General features: G+C 40.6%; 1 protein-coding gene across 2 annotated transcripts in view; it reads right to left on the minus strand.

Annotated features, from left to right (window-relative positions):
• Positions 1 to 305: 305 nt before the first annotated feature.
• LOC127434459 (guanine nucleotide exchange factor VAV3-like) overlaps positions 306 to 24,627 on the minus strand; it is a 103,016-nt gene continuing 78,694 nt past the window's right edge. For both annotated transcript variants that reach the window (XM_051687239.1, XM_051687238.1), the window contains exons 21-27: positions 22,829 to 22,909; positions 22,252 to 22,286; positions 21,382 to 21,498; positions 20,747 to 20,834; positions 14,726 to 14,828; positions 7,575 to 7,726; positions 306 to 5,618 (exon numbers count right to left, since the gene is read on the minus strand). In XM_051687239.1, the coding sequence (XP_051543199.1) occupies positions 5,574 to 5,618; positions 7,575 to 7,726; positions 14,726 to 14,828; positions 20,747 to 20,834; positions 21,382 to 21,498; positions 22,252 to 22,286; positions 22,829 to 22,909 (621 nt within the window). In that variant the 3' untranslated portion in view covers positions 306 to 5,573. The remainder of the gene's footprint in view (positions 5,619 to 7,574; positions 7,727 to 14,725; positions 14,829 to 20,746; positions 20,835 to 21,381; positions 21,499 to 22,251; positions 22,287 to 22,828; positions 22,910 to 24,627) is intronic.

The following is a 24,627-nucleotide window of genomic DNA, read 5'->3' on the forward strand; positions in this document are numbered from 1 at the left end:
GGGTGATTTTAATATAACCCCTTGATATCTGGACACTTTTGATTATATGATTAAAGCATACCCCGTCTTCATTATTCTTCTGATTCCTGCTGTTTTTGAGTTACTAGGCATATTAATTGAACTGCCATCATCTAATTAGTCCGATTAATCAGCCCTGAAAGCATCTATTTAAGTTGACATTTTACTCCACAACCATTTTAACACAAAAACAGAGGCTATCCTATAAGCTGACACACACACACACACACACACACACTCACACACATACACACACACAATGCAATTTGAAAAAAGAAGCAATATAAATTTTTATGGTAACTTTATTTACATATGTACAGTACAGGTGTGATACAGCAGCTATATGGCACTGTAGGACACTTGGATTGCACAGCTACAGGTTAGGCCACTGTGGCGTTTCCATGGCAGCCAGGCTCGGTGTCAAGCATGCTAAGTCTTTGGCTTCAATTGATGACAGAATTTTAGCAAAGAGTCACTTAGAGTACCGTTAGTTTACAGCCATTTAGTTACTCAAGGTTACTTACATATAGTATGGCTTTTCCACTAGTTTAATAGCCCAAAGTAATTGTAACAAAATGTCACAATCTGTGCATTACAACCAAACAATAAAAAAGACAGTACGGTTTAGCATGATGCATTCAAGCGACAGTTCACCCAAAAATGAAAATGTCATCATCAATAACTCACCCATATGTTGTTCTGAATGTTAGCCTCACTTTCTTTGCATCTTTTTTTCCATTCAATGAAAGTGAATGGTGACTGTGGCTTACATTCTGCCTAGCATCTCTATTTGTGTTCCACAGCAAAAAAATAAATAAAAAAATAAAATAAAGTCAAACATTAGGGTGAGTAAATGATGACAGAATTGTCATTTTTGAGTGAACTATCCCTTAAAGTGACTTACAGCAAATAAGCCTGTTCTTTATTTCATATTATTTGTATATTTATTTATTTTGTGCCAATAGGCAGGATGGATAGTGCATGAAAAGTGAAAGACATCTAGAGAAGGAGAATCAGATTATGAAGGTGTGAGAAGGAGAAAAGTCTGGGAGATACTATGAAAAAGGAAACAAAAAGAGGCAGAAATCTCCTTCCTTCGAGGTTAGAAATCGCTAGGTGATCAGTGGCCCACAACTCTGTGTAGAAACAGACTCTGTCATATCTAAATATATAATGATGTGTAGAAGCCTGTTAAATCTGTCCTGTCAGAGTTCATCTCTGGGGAAACGGCAGTGGGAACAGATTACCAGCGAGAAGATTTTGAAAACCAATTGCAGTTAGAGTGTAGGGAACAGTGCACCCAGGAGAAGACTATAATCTGCCTCGGGCACGGATTTCGCCACAGATTTTGGTGCCAGACCAAAAATCCTCTTTCAGTCGTTGCCCAATTGAAAAAACACCAATATAAACACTGACCTTTCGCCTTTAAAAATAAGGGTGGGAGAGGCTGCAGTGATTTTGGACAGTGTCGTAAATCGTTGGTGGATGTGATTTCTCTAATGAGAATTTAATCTACTTGAATCCTCTGATATAACGGCACTTCCGTTTAGACAGGAGAAAACTGATACTGCAAAAACAGGAAAACACCGGAATCATCCAATATTATTGGCCCGTATGCTGCCTTCAAGTCAAGTCGGTAATGATCATATTTACAAAATAAGTGCAAATAAACACCACAATGTCTGAATTATTAGTGGGAAACTTCACTTTACGAGTTGGCAACGTGTCAATTAAAAAATCATGGCGGAAGCTAACTGATCAATCTATTGATCATTAAACATTGACAGTATAATTTTGTTTGAATGCATTTTTAGTACTGTTGATGAAGAACAGTGATAAAACCTGCCAGAAAAGACAACATTTCTGATCAAATACACAGATTAAGCATCTATTAAATACACGTCCTTTGCTCTTCATTTTGTTGTACTAGCAATAAAAGTTTTAAAGTTTAAAACCTGTCTTTGCCAAGAAGTTTTTTGGAATTTTGGAATTGAATGGACATCATTATACTTTAATTGCAACTTCTGAAACTGTAAGTCAGAACTTCCTACAAAGACTTGAGGCCAGCATTAAAGCGACTAGGAAAATGAAAGAGAAAGTGGAATTAAAGGCTTGAAGGGTAAAGAATGATGAGGAAATAAAAGCTGCTGGTGGTGGTGCTACATTGTGAAGGGAGGCGCAACAGGGAACAACTGATCAATACCATATTCACATTATAAATTGAAGACAATATCTTTAACATATACTGTATGACTTATAACACATATGTCTATAAATCAATAAATATTCACCCATTTTTACACTACATGTCTTCTCAATTTACAGGAATAAAAAAATACATAACTCGTGCCCAATAACAGGCAACAAATTCTGACAATTTTATAATACATTTTGTAACACTTGGAAAGAAAAAACAAAGGTAAAAGAAAAGATAAAATGACAAGTATTAATAAAATGTCTATCCTTGTGTTAAATCAAACCACTGAATAACGTGATGTTAGAAAAGCCATTTATAAATGAAGATACATTACATTGGACTGGTTTATAGTCTGTTTTTGTTTTTAGTTTTATACATTTGTCTGTATTCCTCGGTAAAGGATGCTGAAACTGTGAATGTCTTTTCCTGTCAGAGTCTCTTTTTAGATCACAAATAATATATACACATATTTTTTTTTTTTTTTTTAAAGAGATCACTTTTATCTAACCATCTGAGGCAAACAAGCAGTTGGAGTGTTTCATGATATGACCTTCTTTCCTGTTAAAGTGTCTGTCACCTCAACACAGTCTAAACACACTGAAAACTATAACTTTGTCACATTTTATCAGTTTAGAGGCCATTCAGATTTCACACACATCTATGTTTAGCTGCAGGCAGGTAAAGCATCCACCTAGTTCATCATAGCTCTGGAAAATCTAAAGAGAGTCCCACAGCTATGTTTGAGAACAAGGTGATTCCAGTAATGCAGGAAGTGAAAAAATAATCTCAATCCATCTCATGTCTCTTATTTACCAGTGCCATCTTTAGATGTACCGCATGACTTACTGACCCTCGGACAAGAGGGTTCTTCTCTGGTGATGTCAGTTTACACTACTGATAGACTGATATATGGGCCAGGCCAATTTTTTTCAACACATTTTGGATAAATGTTGTGTAAAATATGCGTTTTCTGTCATTCAACTGCATTACATATTAAGTGGCCCCAAAAAGTATTTACACTTAAGTCACACTTCAAAATGCACGAATGTATTGGAATTTTATAACAAAATATCAACCAAGTAGCATTTACTTTGCTTGAACACTTTTCAAGCAAAACATTCTACACAAAGATGCTTGTTAGGTTTAAAAAAAATAAAAATAAATGAAGACTAAAGTATTTGGACACTTTTTGGTTGTCGCCAGTTGCTTAACAGTCATTGCAAAAATCACTCAGAAAAGTTGTTGTTTTTTTTTTGCAAATAATAAGTGCAAAAATTTGTACAAAAATTGCCAAATGAAGAGTCACGATGGAGTGAGTAGATGACTTGAAGCTATAGCCCGAGGTTATATGTTGTTATTGATATTACATTGATATTAACTGCTTCAAGTTATTACAACTGAACTCACTTTTACTCCAGCTAACACTAAAAGGAATATTCCGGGTTCAATACAAGTTAAGCTCAATCAACAGCATTTGTGGCATAATATTGATTAAAAGAAAATTTATTTTGACTTGCCCCTTCTTTTCTTAATAAAAAGCCAAAATCTGGGCAACAGTGAGGCATTTACAATGGAAGTGAAAAGGGCCAATTTTTGAACGTTAAAATACTTTTTTAAAAGTATAGCCACAAGACATTATGCTTGTAAACAAGATTTTAGTGTGATAAAATCACTTTTACTAAGTTTTTCTGTGTAAAGTTATTGCCAATTTTACATCTTTGTTGCCATGGCAATGTAATGTCAACAAACCCTAAAATTACTGTAGATTTACACAACTTTACAGCTCAAATAATACATGAGTTTTAACAGAAGAAATAATGTGTGCTTTTATAAAATAATAAGCCTTCTGCCTTTAAACTCTCCAAAAATTGGATCTGTTCACAACCATTGTAAGTGCCTCACTGTAACCTCGATTTTGGCTTTTTTTAAAGAAAAGGAGGGGCGAGTCGAAATAAATGTTTGTGGTAATCAGCATTATGACACACATGGTGTCAACTGAGCTTAACTTGTGTTGAACCCGGAATATTCCTTGAAAATAGTTGTGGATCACATGTTTCTGTAGTTGTTACATTGCATTTTATGGAGACTGGAACCAAAAAACAGTCCAGCGGCAATCTAAATCAACATGGCGCCGCCCAGTGGTTGATCAGAAAAACTGTGAATATCAGCATTATATTGGCCACCTTGCTCTCTAGATATTGGTATCAGCATCTTTCATTGAAAAACCCATATCGGTCAACCACTAGTTTGTACATCACATGAGATTTACAAGTCCTCTGATCCACTGGGTGTGTGCAAAACAGAATTATGTGGTTAATTGTTTTTCAAAGCGTACATTTTTCCCGTAAATGTGTATAATCCCCCCCCAATTAGTTGAACATTGTCTGCACTATCTAATAGGATCACTTCTGCAAGGAGGGACGCAATGCTTGCCTGCTGAAAAAGCTGTTTACTGGCCTGTCACTGCAATCCCTTTTGTTTCCTGTCATCCACCTGGCTAGTGCCAACATCTTGTCACATCTCATCTCCCCAACAATGCGGAAATGCACAAATCAGATAAACAGGGTGTGACAACCCCACAATACATCTCCCTAGATAAGCACACTCAAAAACACAACCAGGCCTTATTTTAAGCAGAAATCTGAAAATAAGAGATTTTGTAGGAAGGAAACAGGGAAAAGACAGCAATCAATTACCACAGTGCTTGTGCACCTACATGGCACTTCCTGTCAGGAGGCTATGATTTTAATCTGAGATGAATAGCTGGGTGGTAGGGCGAGATCTGTGTGGGAACACCTCGAGGGGCAGCGTAGAGACGAGGAGGGGAGGGGGTGTCATCAATAATAGTTCAGGTAAGGAGGATTCGGGCAAGGTCAGGACAAACATGTTTCTCTGTGAGCAGACACCCTCCACAAACAGTCACACACAAACACACACATACAGAAATAGCTCAGAGTGCAATCTCAGTCCGATTCTGTGTGCTCCAGCTCACCGGAGCAGGATCCTCTGCGTGCAAAGGTTCGAATTCACCCGTGGCGCTCTGTCCAGGGTCGCCCGGAAGGAAGTTGTAAGATACAGTCTGTTCGAAGAGACGGGTCCTGGGTTGTGTTTGATAATCTGCTCCCTAAGAGACAGTCCTTCATCTATCAAGCCCCATGTGCACTCTCCGCCTTCCAGTTTAGCTCCAGGATAGAGAAACAAGACAGAGAGAGAGCAAGCAAGTGAGAGCACCAGCCAATCGGTTGCCCTTTTTGACTCTGTGGCTTGGCTCAAGCTCTGTCCAGTCAAACACAGTCCTTTTCCACCCTCACTGCTATTCGTTCTATTTCCTTTCTCTTGTACGCAATCGTTCGGCCATTCACTCCTCGCTCTCCTCTACATAGGTGGAGGGAAACCAGCCCACCTGTGGATTAGACAGAACAGAGGGAATGAGTGATTAGAGGAGAAGGTTGCAGGGGGTATTACAGAGGATTTGCGTCACTCCATTGCCTGGATAACCTTGAGGATGCGGCAGCAGCGAGAGGAAGGGAGGGGAATCAGTTTTGGGTTGGTTAAGCAATTCCAAAAGCTGCACAGGGGCTCCCGCAATAATTTCCAACAGGACAGAATGGCAGGGATTTTTTTCTCTTATCTTCCAAACCATTGAGAGGGAAAAATAGATAGAGATGGAGACAGAGGAATGGCGTCACCACTTCAGTCAACAACAGCCAAGTGCTTAATTCATGACACGACTAAGCAGAGAATATGCATCGACAAACGTCTGCTGTGACATCTAACCCTAGTTTCAAGTGTAATGTAAGTTTAATATGCAGTTACTGTACGTAGAACCATATTTTGGACGACTGAGATTACGCTGTGAGTAGGACTTTAGGCGTAACACAACAATAAATGTCGTGCAACGCTATTGATGTTTTGGGCTAGTATGCAACAATTTTTGAATTTTTAGTAATTTTCCTGATTTCATTTAAAGCTAAATGAGCAAAGTAATAACATCACTGACAATAAGTACATACTTCCTATTCAAAAAGCAGGATTTTGGTCCATTGAGGTTTTACTGTGGGTGGGGCTACCCAGCGCAATGACATAAAAATCAAACATTGAACAAAATGTTTTTTCGCACTCCGCTGTTCACGATCACGGCTGGTTAGGACAAAATTCTAATTAACATGGAAGAAATGTGATTTATCGCTCGACATTTCATCATGTCACACCTGGCTTGGACACGGTGTGACATACACACATAAATATAATACATGAAGAAAGGGTAGAAAAGTAGATCTGTATTTCAGACAGAGGCAGGGGCAACTGTTCAAAACCCCAAATCTATTACTGGCATCCATAAAACAGCCCTGAACATTTTATTCACTAAATTACAGCTACAGCTTCCGTGGTGAACTCATTATAAGACAGCTCAAGTGGCTCAAAAAACATTTGACAGTTCGATGGGCTTAAAGTACAAATAAGCTTTTGGGAGTGAAAGAATGCACCTTAATTCAATGGTGATGCCATGTTTTCTATATGGTTTAAGCCCTCTGATGTTCTTTTACACAATTTTCACTGTTACAAATTAAGGTGCTCTTTGAATATATAAACATATAAAATACATTATCCATCAAATATTTCAAATAGCTATCTTTGCATTGACTTTTATTGTTCTTGAAGCTAATTATGAATGTATTAACTTTATATATAACAAGTATAACTAATTCCAGATTACTTTTATTAATTTTACAAAATAATTTAACTAGTTAAAATGTATAACTACAGTATGTAGGTGCATGCTACTATGTAAGAATAAAATACATTTAAAATACATTAAATATTTCACTAAGCTATATAAATGTAATCTTCCTATTGACTTAAATTTCACTATTTATAAAATATATAAAGAATAATATATTAATTATACAGTAATATATTAATTTTATGAATCTTATTTTAAGAAATGTATTATTTTTAATAATTATTATTAATACTATTTAGTTGCAGTAACTGTACACTTTTTTTGCATTTTTTATTTTATTTACTAATATAAATGAAAAAAAATGAACAACTTTCCTTGTGAAAGTCCTCGATAGAAGGTTTTGTCAAATGTCCCCAACTTCTTTTCTTTTTGTATCCTTTTGTAATTTGTAAAATTATGTTCTATGTAATTTTGTGATTAATTTTAAATGTGATGCCATATAGTAGACCTGTTGTAAGGTCTTTGATCCTGTTTTCTTTATTGTTTTTATAAAAGCGCTTTGAAAATAAAAATTTTAACAAATAAAAAAATATTACTTAGCTTCTGGCAATATTTTTCAGCTAATTTCTCCTCCAAGTATGCCTATGCTATAAACACCCTCAAACACACACTCACCCGGCCATTGACTTCACCCCTCCACCACCCATTGGCTCCAGTTTTACTGTAGATCTTCACCACGTCCCCCTCCTGCAAGGACAGTTCCCGTGTGTCTCTGGAGCTGAAGTCGTAGCGGGCGATCGCCATGCCCATCACCTTAGGAGTGAACACTTTGGAGACAAGAAGAAAGGGCATTTAGCACCAAAACATCTAAGGACAATAAGGAAGATGATAACCAGAAAAAAAGTAAACATGGGCAGACAAACAAAGAGAGAGGATGGATGTAGCGTATCCTCTAAGTCAGGCTGTAGAGTCTCCCTGAGGACTCTTGTAATCATTGCGCCTTTGTGCATCCACTTTAAATAAATTATTTTAGCGAATCTGGGACAGGTCCAATCACAGCTCAAGTGGCTGTTTTGATTATGTTTTGAGATGTGTCAACAGCGTAATCTGCTGGGTTAATTACATTTCGGAAGATTTTTCCTAAAAAAACTGAAAATATACTTCTACTTGTTCACTGACTTATTGGAGTGCTTGGGACACTTGGTTGCACTAATTCTTGCAGTTTCCTCAAAGGAAGAATTCATTAACAATGAATTGTGACCACTAATAACATTGTTCATTTGCATGCGCAGTCTGCAGGCTTTTAGTGCCTGGTTCACTTAAGGAATTAGATGAATCAGGTAATGGCTCAAACACACCCAGAAAATTAATGATGAATGAAATTTGCATGTACTGTACAGTTCCTGGTCTTACAGGTATGTACTGAGTGCTAGGTAGTGGAGGATACAACAGACCACTGGGATTTTGCAAATTTTACAGCATCGCATCACCAGTCAGTTCCAGACACCTTAACCGACTCTTTAAAATGTTGAAAGTGCAGTCAGAAACACTGTGTCTGAATATATGTCTGGATATCTATTGATCATCAATTGATCAATTATTGCTGCTATGATCAACAAGAAAATGTACAAAACATCTATTTTTAATACAATTCCATTTCCTGCCTCATTTCCATGGGCAGTAATGGCCAGTGTTGGGTGTGTGAGTTATTTAAAAAAGTAATCCACTACAATTAATCCATCACCATCTATTACTAATTACTTCTCTAAAATTGTAATCAGATTACTTTACTGATTACATCATCAAAAATGTTATTATACTGCTAATTACTTCACTTTTCACAAATGTCTTTTTTTCCCACTCAACAAATTCAAAATGTCTATATTTCCAGGCATACAGACATACATATGAACATATGAATTTATGTTCTAAATGTATTATAGATTAATAATATTTTGAATTATGTGTTACCCAAGTAATGTACTTAAAATTAATTACCTAAATTGGAAGTCAGTAACTGTATTTAGAATACAGAAATGTAAAATATGCACAACTTTTTTAACTTTTAAAAGTATTTAGATTGCAGTAAATAATTTCTTTAAAAACAGATTACACCCAAGACTGGTAATAACATGACGTTAATTGCACCAGGCAATTATTGATGAGTTTTGTTTATGAAAAGTAATCTATAATAAGCCTAATGTGACTTAAATGATTTAGTTTAAATATGGTGCAGTGCTATTTTAGAGCATTTAGCACCTTGTTAAACTGGATTGCAGGTAGTTAGTGAAAAAGATGCAGGTTTTTTGTTGAAATACCAAACGCAAACGTAGCACAACTGTTTAGTGAATACGTCCCTAAATGTTGTGGGTCGGGGGAAATAGATGGTGGCGGAATCAAATGAGCCTTTGTTTAATCAGACTATATAGGCTCTGCGGAGTGTGAAAGCTGGCCAGAGAAGCTCAGCCATTCGCCAGACGTGTGCTGATGAGATCCACCATGGTGCTATGATGCTTTCTCTTACGCTGTTTAACAGTGAGCAGACTTGTACAGACAGAGAACAGGCTGCAAGTTAGCTGTCATCATGCTCAAAGTGAAAAGTTAGTACAGGAAGGAGAGAAATGTCAAAAAGTTAGATCGATTCCTTCCTTTTCATCACAGCTCCCTTGACAAAAACAGCCCTTAATAACAGATCTAATAAGCTAACTGCCTGAAATTAGATATGATGAGTCATAGTGCCTGTCAGTCAGTGTTGTGCGGATGACAAGGACATATGGTGCATGCAGCTATACAGTGTGCAACACACATAAAAAAAAATAAAAAAAAACTGTAGCTATGAAATGATCTATAAACAGAAACACAATGAAATGGGAAGTTGGGTAAAATGAAGAGGGTGGCATGAAAGCATGGCAGCCTCTGATCTCCCTGTTACGACTTTCACATAATTGGATGGAGTGAGAAAGGTGTATCTGTACCTGACCAGAATGGGGCAGTAGAGGGAGGGACAAAGCTGTAGCCGGCGGGAGTTAGAAAAGACAGCCCGCAGAGCAATGGGGCTGAGGTAGGCAGAGCATGGGCGTGGCGGGGCGACGCAGGGTGAAGTGGAGCGAGGCAGGGATAGGGTAGAGGTAGAGAGAAAAGAAGCAAAGAATAGCATGTATAATTGAAATGTAACATTTGCAGGCCAAGCAAGCAAACAACAGCCTGATTGTAAATGAACCGTGCATTTCCCCGCTATCCAGTTCCCTCCAATCAGCATGCATCAACGCCTTATTTTAAGGGCCTCCCACCAGTTTTATGCTGTAGGACAGGAATACCAGTGGCCGGTTGCCAGTTCTGGAATATTTCTATTCATGGCAAGTTCCAATGAGAACAATCAGTGTGGTTTGTGTTTACTAGTATAACTCTAGGAGCCTCAGTGCTCAGCTGCAACAGTGAAGTGAGTTCCCCCACCATCTGATGCTCCATCTGACTGGCTCGGCCCATAGCGTCACAGACCCACAGCGTGTCAGTAACACAATATGTTTTCTCACCCACTCTTCTGTGGAAGCAGTACAGCATTCAGTGTCTAACAACAAACAACGCCTCAATGAACACTGAACAACATGCCGATTAGATATGTGATTGAGCATGTTTCTCACAACACTTTTTAAAATATAATTTAATTTAAAATTTATTGTGCAGTATTACATTACTGCGTGAACTGTTTTCAATATTTTAGAGAGGCTGCATTACCTTTAACAGTAACAGAGACTATTTAGCATTCTATTAAAATTAATGGGAGAAATTGGAATGCACAACCAAGAAGCTCTAGTGCCCAATGGTCAACGGATGTAGAAAGGGAGTCACACCTTACAGGTAAAAGAGCCAATCACCTTTTAGATAGAGACATCACATGTCAATCATCTCGAGAACGTGCATGCGCTTTAGCCATACAAGCCAGGGACATTGCATTTTTAGCGTAATCTGTGGTAATTAAGCACAATTTATTAAACCAGCATTGTCTGATTTTACTGGTGACTCGAAATATGTTCTTTGATTGTAATCTTGACCAACCATTTTTTAGATTTCGGTGTTCCCCCATTCAAGTAAATAGGTGCTGCACTGTCTTGACTGGAAATAGCCTACTGGGAGCATTACAAAGATGGACGCCAGTGGACTAACTTGCTAGAAAAACTTTGGCAGTAGCTACTGTAAAATGTCTTAATTTAATATTAAGTCTGCACTTTCTGGGTAACCACCCAAAAAGTAACGTTGTTTCAAAGGTGGAGCAAGTTGGAGACAAAAGACACATTTTTTCTTTAAAATTACATGCACTGATGAACTGCGTACAATACTACCAGCAATGTGTATTAAGAAAATAAAATAAGGTCAATTTTGACTTAAAAAATAAAAATAAAAATAAAGGTGCTTTTTCACCATCTGCCCAAACAGTTCTAGTTGTGGAACCTTGCGATTCCGTGCCAATCCAGGTTTGTTGGCATGGTTATGCTTTTTTTATTTTTTTATTTTTTTATTTTGGTGCTGCCAAATCAAGAATAGAATGGACTTTCTGAGCAAGTGACCAACTGTGAGTCATCACGTCATTAAAGCCATTCCACCACGTCTATCCCGAGTATGGTGAGCTACTCTTGGTGAGAAATTCGGCCATAAATTGTTTGAAATAGTACCGTACCAAACCATACCCAAGTGGAAATGCTACTGGAACCATAACTTACCATGCTCAGAACCCTTTGGCCCCGTTCAAACACCACAGTGTTAAATGGGAACTGATTTACCTGACATAGCTCTCAAACCCTTCTTGTTTTAATTTCTCTCTCTCCTTCTTACTCATCCATTCGCAATCTCTGACAAGCAGTTATACTCTGACTAGGTTCAGAAGCATCTCAGCCTCTCTCAGGGTGTCTTTCTTAAACAGCTGTTCAAAGTTTTAAAGGGACAGCCCAAACTGAGACTAGACGAGCCCATGAATTTATTCATGAGCACATGCTGTGTCTCCAAAAGGCCTTGTCTCTGACCACTAGCCCAACCTGTGATGTCCAAGCTGCTGATGGGCAACAGGCAGAAACTTTAGATTCCACCCACGTCATTCCAGAATTGCTCAAGAAAGTCAAACACTCATCCACCCACTATTCTGCAAACTCTTAGACAGCCTCCATCCCCCTATCTTCATTTTATCTATAATGCAAATATTCAGGGATATTCGATGGAGGTAGGAATGTTAAAAGTACTGGTAGTTTGGTACTAAGTCCACACTAAGAATAAAAGATTTAAAAAACACAGTCAGCTATGTCTTCTCTTGGTTAGGTCAATGTTAAAAGCAGGGGAAAATCAGATATGTGTTATATTGGACATATACAGTTCATTGGATATTGAAAATTTTGAAAACCTAATAGACCAGCCGCTGCCTGTTATTGCTTCAATAATGTGTTAAGGTATATATCTAATAATCATACATTGCTTTTTTCTGTTTATAAATGTGTACTTAAATACTCTGAACTGTTGTTAGGCCAAGATAAATGTGAACACAAACAAGTTCTGGCTCCCAATTCAAACTAATGGAGGTCAACCACAGGAGGTACCAAGGGAGAACTGAAGGCATTTTCAGAAAATTTCACTTCTGCAATGCAGATTTTTCTGTTGAAACTCCCTAGCTATATGGTGCCTACGCAGGGTCATGTTACTACTTAGAGTAGACGTCCTTGCTGCATAACCCCAACATCGCCCCAGCGCTCTGTATGAGGTATTTCCTGACCGCTTGCGTGGTTTAAAGGTCTTGTGCAGAGGTTTACATGAAAGACTTCTGTGCCACTAACGGCCAAAACAATTGCATATGATTTGCATTTATTGGCACACAAGCAGATAGAAAGACAAAAAAACAATTCAAATAGAGGGAAGCTGTGCTGCATGGGAATGGACCTTGGAGACAAGGGAAGAGAAGAGAAGAGAAAAATAGCAGTGATGCATGCTGGGAAATCCATTCTTTGGAGCTGTTGAATCACTTTCGTCCCCTTTGTTTGTTTAGTGAAATATTTGAGTGACGTCTCCCCAAGAGGAAAAGACAGCTTTGCAATCTGTCAGCATTTCCCAATTGCAACGAGACCCTCGCAGAGCGTTAGACCGCCCTCTTTCTCGGATCCCTTTCAGTGACATATGGAGCTACAATAAAATCTCATCTAAGCGCTGATTGCAATGAGCCATAAACTCTCAGATCACACTCTAAGCGCAGCTTCAGGGTTTACTAACAGCCCCTGCTCAATATTTTCAACTCCTTACTGTATTGCAGCTGGTAAACAATACTCCTGGAAACTTTCAGATATCCAAGGAGCTTCACAAGTATATTTATGAACCACCAAACTATGAATAGATATCCGAGCTTCCTTCAGTAGTCCAGTAGGCCATGCTCTATGCAAGTACACAAATGCATGAATGTAGAATGTCAGTGCTAACACACTGCAAGCATGCTGTCCTTTTCTTTATAGTTAACGTGTATATGCATGTCACTGTAGTGGTAACAAACCTCAGTACTCAAGAGGATGATAGAGTTACCTTCAAATGTCTGTGCCAAACTGGATGTAATATACTTTGGCTTTAACTGAATAATACTTTGGGTATTATCGGGGCTTGTGGTCAAACTAGTAATCTCTGAATGGCTGAGTGTTTGACCATGCGAGAGACGAAGAGGCACACCCTAACCTTTAGCAGTCTAGCTCTTATAAAAATCAAGAGTTCTGGCAAACTTGCCACTCGTTATTTTCACATGCAAATGAGCTTTGCAGCAAACTTGCCAAGGGTTTGTTGCAGGTTCACCACCACCAGTGAAGCGCTGCAAACTTCTGAGTGTCAAATTAGCGGCACATTTACAAAAAATTTGCGGCAATTTAGCCAGAACTCTACATTTTCTTAAAGTGATGTCAACGGTTTAGCTAACTTAAACTTGCACAGCAAGATTCTCCACCATTGTTACTATGAAATGTTGCTCTGCCATGACCGTAGTAGAATTGAAGCTGAAAAAAGAACATCTCTTGAGCATTCTTGCGTTGAGTTATCAATTATGTGGATTTCAAACACAATTTAGAATTGCGGGAAATTGCTTGGCCAGAATTTTTTGCATTATGTAGACAGAAGTGCATTCACATACTTAAATAGAGTATGTTTTTGGGCCTTATATTCAGTGAGAAAAAGTTTATCTTTTTTTTTTTTTTTTTTTGACTTAGTCTCAAAGAAAGTGAAACACTTTGAGCTCCCAGATGATGCATGTGAAATTAAAATAATGTAATAAACATTAACTAAACTACATCAAATATAACACAGAACACCCCAAAGTACATAACTGATATTAAAAATAAGAAGAAACATAACTATTCCCATAAAATATAATTAAATGTAATGGGTCACGCAGTTTTTTACCGTAAAACGTACATGCACTCTCTTGTTAAACATAATTCAAATTTTAACCATTAATTATATGGGGAAAAACATCATTTTTGCATCTAAAAACTTTTTACCATAAAACGACATGTATTGTCTTATTAAACATATCAAAAAATGTTAACGCATATTTTACGGTAACCACACGTTAACCAATTTAATTTTTTTTACTGTACCATTTTTACAGTCTTTTACCGTTAAAATTACAGAAAGTTTTTAGTGTATGTAAGACATTTTGGGAGAAACATCAAGTTGCTACTTAAATGCAACTTGACATGAAAGTTTGTTATTTGTCAGTCGCATTTGTAAACCTTAATATACCTGAAATGTGCAATATGATTTCTGTTCTGTTTAGAATTTTGGTTAGGGGGGAGGTGTCTGTGCGCAGTACATACTGTTGGCTCCATTCTCCGGCTCTCTGTAGGCAAACTGTAGTGTGGTATCAAGTGTCCTGAATCCTTCCCGCAGAGAGTGATGTTTGTAATACTCAATCAGCTCCTGTATTAAACACACACGAGTTACACACATAGAGTATATGTACACAAAGAATGATGTCATTTCATAAAAGGGTAAATATCTACATCCATTAAAAGAGAAAGTAAAAAATAAGTATGTGAACAGATTCAATACGACTCCACCTTCAAAATCCAATAATATTATTTAACTGGCATTTGTGAAATCGAATCTAAAAGACATTTGATTTTTCTAGAGAATAGAGACATTAAGCAGGGTAATTCAGGGTGATTTTACAATGCCATTTAGGCGGTAAACACATGACAAAACTAAAGAAATCTTACAAATGATGAAAAAATAAAATAAAAATAAAATAATAATAATAATAATTATTTTATATATATATGTATTTTTTACACGTAATATGCAGGAGTAATGCAGACATTTATGTTTATTGCACCAATGCAGCCAGTCTTAACACACACACATGTTGGTGCGGCTATCCTTATGAGGATTCTCCATAGACAATGAATTTTATACTGTATGAACTATAGATTCTATCCCCTAACCCTACCCCTAAACCTAACCCTCACAAAAAACTTTCTGTGTTTTTACATTTACAAAAAAACATAATTTAGTATGTTTTTTAAGCGATTTGAATTATGGGGACACTAGAAATGTCCTCATAAACCACATTTATAGCATAATACCCTTGTAATTACCAGTTTGTAACCTAAACAAATTTCCTCGTGAACCACTCAAACACACACACACACACACACACACACACACACACAAATACATACTAATTGATGCTTTTTTGAAGATGTAAAAAAATGCAGAAAGTTTTTTTGTGCCAGTAAAGGCAGCTGGTGGAGTTTCTGGTGCCCCACCAAGGGAGCTGGTGCCCTACACAGACTACGTAATATGCGTATAGGGAGCAGCGGTACAGATTACGGAAACCCTGCTGCTGTCTCCAAGGTTCTGTCACAGTGTCTCTGTTTGATAGTGCACTAGCCAATGCAGAAGTTGGAGACATTGCTGGAACCCTGCAGATAATCTACACTGTTACATATAATCCCACCGGTTACAATTGTGACCAGGGTTTAAAAGGTGTTTTTGATGTATTTTGCACAGTGTGTCAATTGTAAATGACAGTGCAGTATTTTTTGCATGAGTGGTGCAAATAGTCACATGACCAGAGCTATTTAATTCCACTGTGCTCCTGGAAAGATTATGTCTGTCAAAACTCCATAAAAAGAAGCGAATAAATCCTGTCATAATACACTTACAACTACCATATTTTGTACATACTTTGAATTGAGTTGTGTTCATTTTCTGTTGTTCAACTCTGTTGGTGGGGTAGGTTTTGTGTGGATGACCATCTCGGTTAACGATACACGGCCAGCTGTCTGTATTCCTGAACTTACCTGTTCGTACCTGACAGAACACAGGACGAAACTGGCTCAACCCAGAGATTGTAAAATCTCACAAAGGTATTGGGTGTTGCCCAGCCCGCTGCCCTGCAGATGTCTGCTAGAGAGGTGCCATGGGCCAGTGCCCACGAGGATGCCAGACTCCTTGTGGAGTGTGCTCGTATTCCTGAAGGGGCGGGCACGGCCTGGGTCTGGTATGCCATAGCGATGGCATCCACGATCCAGTGGGCAAGCCTCTGTTTGGAGAAAGCGTTCCCTTTCCGCTGTCCGCCAAAGCATACAAAGAGCTGCTCAGAGTGTCTAAAGATCTGCGTGCGATCCAAGTAGATGCACAAAGTACGCACCAGACACAACAACGACAGGGCTGGGTCAGCCTCCTCCAGGGGCAGTGCTTGCAGGTTCACCACCTGATCCCTGAAGGGGGTTGTGGGAACCTTGGGCACATAGCCTGGCCGGGGTCTCAGGATTACGTGAGAGTCACTCCAGGCAGGTATCGCTGACAGAGAACGCTTGCAGGTCCCCGACCCTCTTGATTGAGGTGAGCGCAATCAGGAGGGCCACCTTCAAGGAGAGGGCTTTCAACTCGACTGACTCTAGCGGCTCAAAGGGGGCTCCGCGAAGGCCCAGGAGGACCACGGAGAGATCCCATGAGGGGAACAGGGGTGGCCTAGGAGGATTCAGTCTCCAGGCGCCTCTCAGGAACCTGATGATCAGGTTGTGCTTCCCTAAGGACTTACCGTCCACTGTATTGTGGTGTGCCGCTATGGCGGCCACATACACCTTCAAGGTGGAGGGGGACAGCCATTCCTCCAGCCTCTCCTGCAGAAAGGAAAACACTGACCTGACTGTGCATCTCTGAGGGTCTTCAGCTCGGGAAGAACACCAACCGACGCCACTTCAGGGTATAAAGCTGCCTCGTGGAGGGAGCTCTGGCCTGAGTGATCATGTCTACCACTGCTAGTGGTAGGCCACTTAGGTCTACCGCGTCCCATCCAAGGGCCAGATGTGGAGGTTCCAGAGGTCTGGGCGCGGGTGCCAGATGGTGCCCCGTCCCTGAGAAAGAAGGACCTTCCTCAGGGGAATTCGCCAGGGAGGGGCTGTCGCGAGGAGCGTGAAGTCTGAGAACCAAGTCTGGGTGGGCCAATACAGGGCCACGAGGGTGACCTGCTCCTCGTCCTCCCTGACCTTGCACAGGGTCTGTGCAAGTAGGTTCACTGAGGGAACGCATACTTGCGTAGCCCCCGGGGCCAGCTGTGTGCCAGCGCGTCTGGTCCAAGGGGGACCCCCGTCGGAAAATACCAGAGTGGGCAGTGGGAGGTTTCTCGGGAGGCAAATAGGTCTACTTGTGCTTTGCTGAACCGACTCCAAATCAGCTGGACCATCTGGGGGTGGAGTCTACCACTCTCCCCTGAGCATCACCTGCCGCGACAGCGCGTCCACTGTGGCGTTGAGGTTGCCCGGGATGTGAGTGGCCCACAGCGACCTCAGTCACCGCATACTCCATAGGAGAAGACGGCGGGCGAGTTGTGACATGCGACGTGAGCGTAAGCTGCCTTGGCGATTTATATACGCTACTGTCGCTGTGTTGTCCATCCAGACCGACAAATGCTTGCCCCGGATCAACGGCAAAAGCCTCCGCAGGGCAAGCAATACTGCCAGCAACTCGAGGCATTTTATGTGCCAACACAGTCACGGTCCTCTCCAGGAGCCAGTGGTGTGACCGGCGGCGAGGATGCCATATGCCCCAGGAGCCTCTGAAAGTTTTTCAATGGAACCACTGTTCTCTGCTTGAACGACTTCAGGCAGTTCAGCACCAACCGTGCGCGCTCGCTCGTGAGGCGCACTATCAGAGACTGAGTCTAACTCCATGCCGAGAAAAGAGATGCTCTGAACCGGGGAGAGCTTGCTCTTTTCCCAATTGACCCGAAGCCCTAGCCGGCTGAGGTGCCTGAGCACAAGGTCCCTGTGTGCACATAGCAACTCTTGAGGGTGAGCTAGAATCAGCCAGTCGTCGAAGTAGTTGAGTATGCGGACACCCACTTCCCTTAACGGGGCAAGAGCTGCCTCTGCAACTTTCGTGAAGACACGAGGGGACAGGGACAGGCCGAAGGGGAGGACCTTGTACTGATATGCCCGGCTGTCGAAAGCAACCGTAGGAAGAGTCTGTGTTGAGGTAGAACCGAGATGTGAATGTACGCATCCTTCAGGTCTACCACCATGAACCAATCTTGATGCCAAAAATTGATACACACCAAAATATGCTTTGGCGTCAGCATCTTAAACGGGAGTCTGTGCAAGGCCCGGTTCAGAACTCGCAGGTCCAAGATTGGCCGCAACCCACCTCCCTTCTTCGATACGATAAAATAAGGGCTGTAAAACCCTTTCTTCATCTCGGCTGGAGGGACAGGCTCTATCGCGCCCTTACCAAAGTGAAGCGGACGCCGGACAAACTGAATCGCGTAGCCGAGTCGGATGGTCCTGGTCAACCACTGCGACAGGTTGGAAAGCGCTAGCCACGCGTCCAAGCTCCAGGCGAGGGGAGCAGGGGATACCATGTCGAGGATCCTCGTTTCGTCTCGAACTCGTGGCTGCGCTGAGGGGACCCTCAAAGCACTTACCTTGCTCCATGTGCCTGGCGTCGAGGGTGGCGGCGACGGGGGAGGAGGGACTTTTTGACCCTCCTCATAGTCCATCACAACCACCTGGCCATTGGTGTGGTACTCGCGAAGGCGGGGGGCCCGCATTCACGGCGTCTAAGTCGCAGGTGCTCAGTGCCCGGTTGCCATGATAACGGCAGTCGTAAACACTGGCTATGTGACCCAGGGAGTGAGGAAACTGCTCTTTTGAGAATGTGGGTACAAGAAAAGGAAACCAAGGATTTACCTCCTGGCCCTCCATCGGGGGATGGAGTGGTCTGGATACCAGCTCCGGGTTTGTAGCAGACATCTCGCTCCCTGGGTCGTCCATCTCAGGGGCGCTTAGGGACCTATTGGCCACCCCGCCATCGAGGGTAGTGAGAGCAGACGAGCTGGGAGGTCAGTTTCTGGCAGAGAAAGGTGCCCTCCACAACCTCGTCAGCTCGTCATACACTTCCAGGAAGAAAGGGACTGGGGGGGGGGGGGGTTGGGGCGTGGCTGTGAGTGACGCCCCGAACCCAGGAACCAATCATCTAGCCACAAGGGCTCAGGGGAGGGTGGAAGGTTTCACTCCAACCCGACACATACGGCGGCCCGGGCAAGCATGGCGGTCATCTTGCCGTCAGCCTCAGCCTCAGTCAAGTCCTCGGCATCTGACATTGCCAGTACACTCTCCGATGCAGCGATCGAGCACTCATCCTGCTCCGGAGCTCCGAAAGGGACACTAAGCTGGCCCTGAGGCGAGCTGGTCTCCTCTCGGAACTCACGGGGGCAAATGAGCATGACGGGGAATGGGAGGTCCGCGGGGATTTACCCGGCCCATTGAAGCCCCCAAATCGCCTCCAGCGCCAGCCGGGCTCGGCCTCGTACCCGGAGGTAAAAGGCGAGGCGCAGGGGTTGGCTAGAGTGGCTTTCCCCCGGAAGAAGGAAAGCCATGACCGCAATGTTGCCATGGTCATATTCTCGCAATGAGAACATGAACCATTCACGAATGCTGCCTCAGTGTGATCGCTGCCTAGACACGTGAGGCAGCGCCCGTGGCCGTCGGAAGCGGAGAGATAGCAACCGAACCCAGGAATCACACAAAGACGGAAAGGCATCTTTATAAAGATGTTCAACATCAATGTGTGTGCTCTAATAGAGAAAATATACACTTTTAGCGCTGTCGAAGCACCCAGGGGCGAAATCTGCACTCGTCATGCAGAAGGAGAGAAAGCCGCTGGAAATGCGCCGTATATCCAACAGCATACGCTTCTCAAGAGCGACCCCTAGTGTCACTACATCGACACAACGTCGAGTGAGTGACAGAAGGAGAATGAAAAATACATCTAGATGAAGCATATTTTGTCCACTCATGTTTTTAAAGATATTGCGATTACTGGTTAACAACAAAAAATAATGCGATTAGTCACGATTAAATCTTTTAATCGTTTGACAGCCCATATTATATATATGTATGTGTATATATATATATATATATATATATACACACACACACACACACACACACACACACACACACACACACACACACTGTAATTAACTTACAAATAAAACAATTAAAAAATTCTGTCATTTGTTGTTCCAAACCCGTATTACTTTCTTTCTTCTTTGGAACACTTCAGTAGATGTTAGGTAGGACGTAATCTTCAGTCACTGTTGACTTTCATTGCATCTTTTTCCATACAATGCAAGTAAATGGTGACTAACATTCTGCCTAACATCTCCTTTTGTGTTCCACAGAGGAAAGAAAGTCATAAGGGTTTGGAAAAACATGAGTGTGAGTAAATTATTTTTGTTTTTCCTGTGAACTATCCCTTTAATATTCTTGTAGAAAACCTGAAAAGATTTTGTATTTTTAACCGTCATTATTACGAAACATAGCACTCACCAAAATGCTTCCAAACTTCTTGTTTTCCGCAATGTAGAAAGATCCCTCCTTTGTTAAGATCTTGATGTGTTTCACGTCGTTGTTGTACCTGTGGGCCATGAATAAATGATGAGAGTAATTTTCTGGTGATCATTGCGATCGATGCTGCCTATCCCCTATGGGAAGCTGCCATAGTAATGCATGGGGCAAAGAGCTTCTCATGCAGGGAGAAGGGGTCGATTGCAAGGGGTGGGGTGTCTCCATTAGTCCTTGGATTAAAAGTTACTAGCTCACATTTTTCAGAGAGAAAGTGTGCAGGACTGTCTTAAAACAAGGGACCTTCTAAAATCTTTGCAAAAGAATGGCTGAAAAATGATACATTTCATGGACCTGCTTTTGCCATGGTGTCTCTGTGCCTTTTGTTGACACACACTAACACAAACACTGCACCCTTTAGAACAGCATTTCTGAATTGTGAAGAAACTGTGGCAAGCAAAAACTTGTTGAGGAAGTGGGACTACAAAGTTACAACAACATGAGGGTAAGTAAATGATGACAGAATTGTAATTATTGGGTGAGTGATCCCTTTAACTGTGAAATAACTGATTACGAAGTGTTTTCAGAGTCTTTGCTGTTCTGTTATCACTCAGACTCACTTGATGCTGATGGCGTACTCGTTAAACTCTCGGCTCCTGTGACGCACCAGGTATGTGCTGCTCTGCCTGTTTAGCAGTGTGGCCTCTGCCTGCAGCCTCTCCATTGGGCCTGCAAACCTGAATGCAAGGTTAGAGGTCAGAGGCAAAGAGCTTAGTGGGCCACACATGAGGTTAATAGGCTAACAAGGCAATGGTGTTGACCTGTGGTTGCACAGGTAACATTCGTAGCCCCAAGTCAAATGCAGGTCATTTAGAAATCAATATCACTCTCTGATTGCTTTCAGATGATTGCTAAAGGTTTGTATGAATAAACATAGAGCACAGATATGATTACCTAAACATTCTTCTATTGTTGCAGGCCTTAATATTAATGATACTGTATCTTCAGATTGTTATAGATAGCATTTTATCAGACAAAAAGTGTGATTGTATTGTAATTTGTTGATTCTTTTAAAAACAGTAAAGAAATGTCTGTCAATATCAAATTTCACCCCAGCATCAAAATAAATAAATAAGAAATTATATTTTGCATTAAGATAAAAAGCTCATTTGTATTTACTGTGCCTAATTGTATAAATATAATGTCAAAGTGTAAGTTTTTATGTTTGTAAAAATGGGCTTTATTTACTTTATATAAAATATAATTTTGCATTCATTCCTTTTGATTTTGGAGTTAAATATGACCTGGATGTTTCTTTGTGAGATTCACACAGTTATTATAATGTTTAAATAATAATTTATATAATGTCTACAACATTTATATAATAATAAGGATATCAATATTTGTTAACCCAACATCTATAAGAAAAATGAAAAATGCTAATAAATTAAAAAATAAAATAATTCTCATAAAGACAATAAAGATCTTACCAAGGCTGGGAAGAATAGTCAATCGGTTTGGGTACCTAAAATGGGATAGAGGTATGTACAAAAGAGGTGAGATAAAGATAAAAAGAGAATGAAAGAAAGTAGAGCACGCACATACTCAAGAGCCTTTGTTCTTGAAATTCCACTCAACCTGATTCTCTTATTTTTAACTTGCTGCTCAAGTCTGGGACAATACAGCTCCATTTAGCACCAAAATCTGCCCCAGTTACTGTATCTTTTAGTTTTTACAACCACAAGTGGATTTCTAAATGCACTCATAAAGATAACCCAACGTATTTTTGTTCAGAATGACAAATATATAGTGGCGATTATAAATCATTGGCCGTAAACCATCCTGCAGTTAATGGCAAGGGTCAATGAGATTTGTGATAACACGCTATTCACATGCCATATCAGCACTGCAATAAACAAACAGTAACCCACAATGCAGCTGACTTTCAAATAATAAATTGGTGCTTGCAAACCTGAAGCTAGCATGCAAACAAGTCTCCCTTGCCTTGATCATCTTGCATATTTGTTGTTGTTTGAGTATAAAGAATAATTTGGAATATGTACTCACACATGGGCAAGGCTTCACTGCATCGCTTGGAAAGAAGCCAACCTCTTTACACTCTTTAAAGTCTTTTGCCAGGACTTTACCCTGAAACCATGGAAGATAATTACATTACGTTCAGCAGTGCAACTCCTCCATAATTATTCAGTAACAATTAGTACTTAACACGACACGGTACAAATTTACAGCCAGAGTTAATCAGAGCTGCTAAAGTCTTGAGAGAATACAATAATTCCGGCACGATGGGGAAACCTGCTGTTTGAAAGATAACAATACAGCCATCAGACTGTTTATTGAATATGCTGGATAGTTTGTGGAGCATTTTTGTGCAAAAAAAATAAAAATAAAATAGAAATAAGGCAGATAAACAGCCAATGAAAGGGGAGAAGAGAGGCATATTCACATAATATCCATCATAAATAGTGTGCAAGATTAAAGTTAGTGTGTTCCAAATTGCATCACATTGACAATGCCGGGAATATATACTTGTATATCATATGCAATAGAGGGACGTCTTTGACTGTTTTGCCGTGTCTCTCTGTTTTTTTATTTTATTTTATTTTTTTAGCATCTCATGCAGGAGAGCCACATTTTTAGAGATGCCATGTCAACATAAAAAGAACTTCAACTTTTAAAAACGTTTTCTCAAGACACTTGCATTCTGTTCTATTTGTTGCGCTGCATCTAGCTTTTTTTTTTTACCACAAGAACACCTTTGGTCTGAACAGCCCCTAAAGTAGCCCCAGTTTTTAAATACAAAAACCTACAAGTTAAATGCTATAAGTAATATGAAATTTAAAGCAATTCAATTAGATGCTACATGGCAATGAGTAAAAGTGCAAAATAGTACGTTTGTAGTATCAATAATTTTATTATATGGTAGTATGTCTCAATACTTGCGAGCTGTATTACTGCACACTTGAAAGTATGTACTTTTCCATTACCAGCAACATATTTAGTGCACTGTATATACAGTAACTGTGGGATTCCAACTGGGATTGAGCCTATTTGAAAAAAATAAAGCACATGCTCAGCATGATGTTAAAGACCTTTTAACTTTAAATAAAATGTAAAATTCCCGCTGGTCTGAGCAGTATTTTTCAGCAGGGACATAAGGCCCAAAGTGCTGGTAGTGCTCCGATCCTTCTCCTTCTCCTCAAACAGTCTTTCAGGAAGACTCAGAGAGTGAATTTCTTCTCTTCCTCTTCCTTGAACAAATTTGATTTGTAAGTGGATCCTTAAGCCCCCCCAATGCATTTAGTGTATTGACATTTTATTAGCACTCTTGGATGGCGCGCCACTATTGGTTGTTGCGCAGATAAAGGCCTAATAATGATTAAACTCATAACCCTGTTAGATCAAACAGATGGCAGCCAAAAGGCCCAAAAGAAATTACAATGAGTGATTGCATTTGTCTAGGAACCAGAGTGGCAATAATTGTCTCCGGGTTACCACGGCTACAAGGACTCTGGTTGTCCGCCGCATCATCCTGAGCCTCCGCAGGACCTTGGATATTAGGAGGTCTCGGGTGACCTGGGTGGTGTAATTTTGCATGAGTTAAAATAAATCAATAGATAAACAAAGTTCGTTTGCATGAAACAGCTGGGTGTTTGGAGCCTGCAGCAGACGGCGGTCTTAAAATGAGGCAGAACAAGATTAACATGTTAAAACATGGCTGGGAAGAAGTATCCTGGACAGCTGGACCTGTCTGATGCAGAGGGATGTAGGGGCTAGTGACTGTGCACCAGGCTCTGCCAATTCTCTGGCTCTCTGGACACTCATTGGCTGGCTTTCACATTGCCTTA

The sequence above is a fragment of the Myxocyprinus asiaticus genome, chromosome 44 (genome assembly GCF_019703515.2).
Source record: "Myxocyprinus asiaticus isolate MX2 ecotype Aquarium Trade chromosome 44, UBuf_Myxa_2, whole genome shotgun sequence".
NCBI lineage: Eukaryota > Metazoa > Chordata > Actinopteri > Cypriniformes > Catostomidae > Myxocyprinus > Myxocyprinus asiaticus.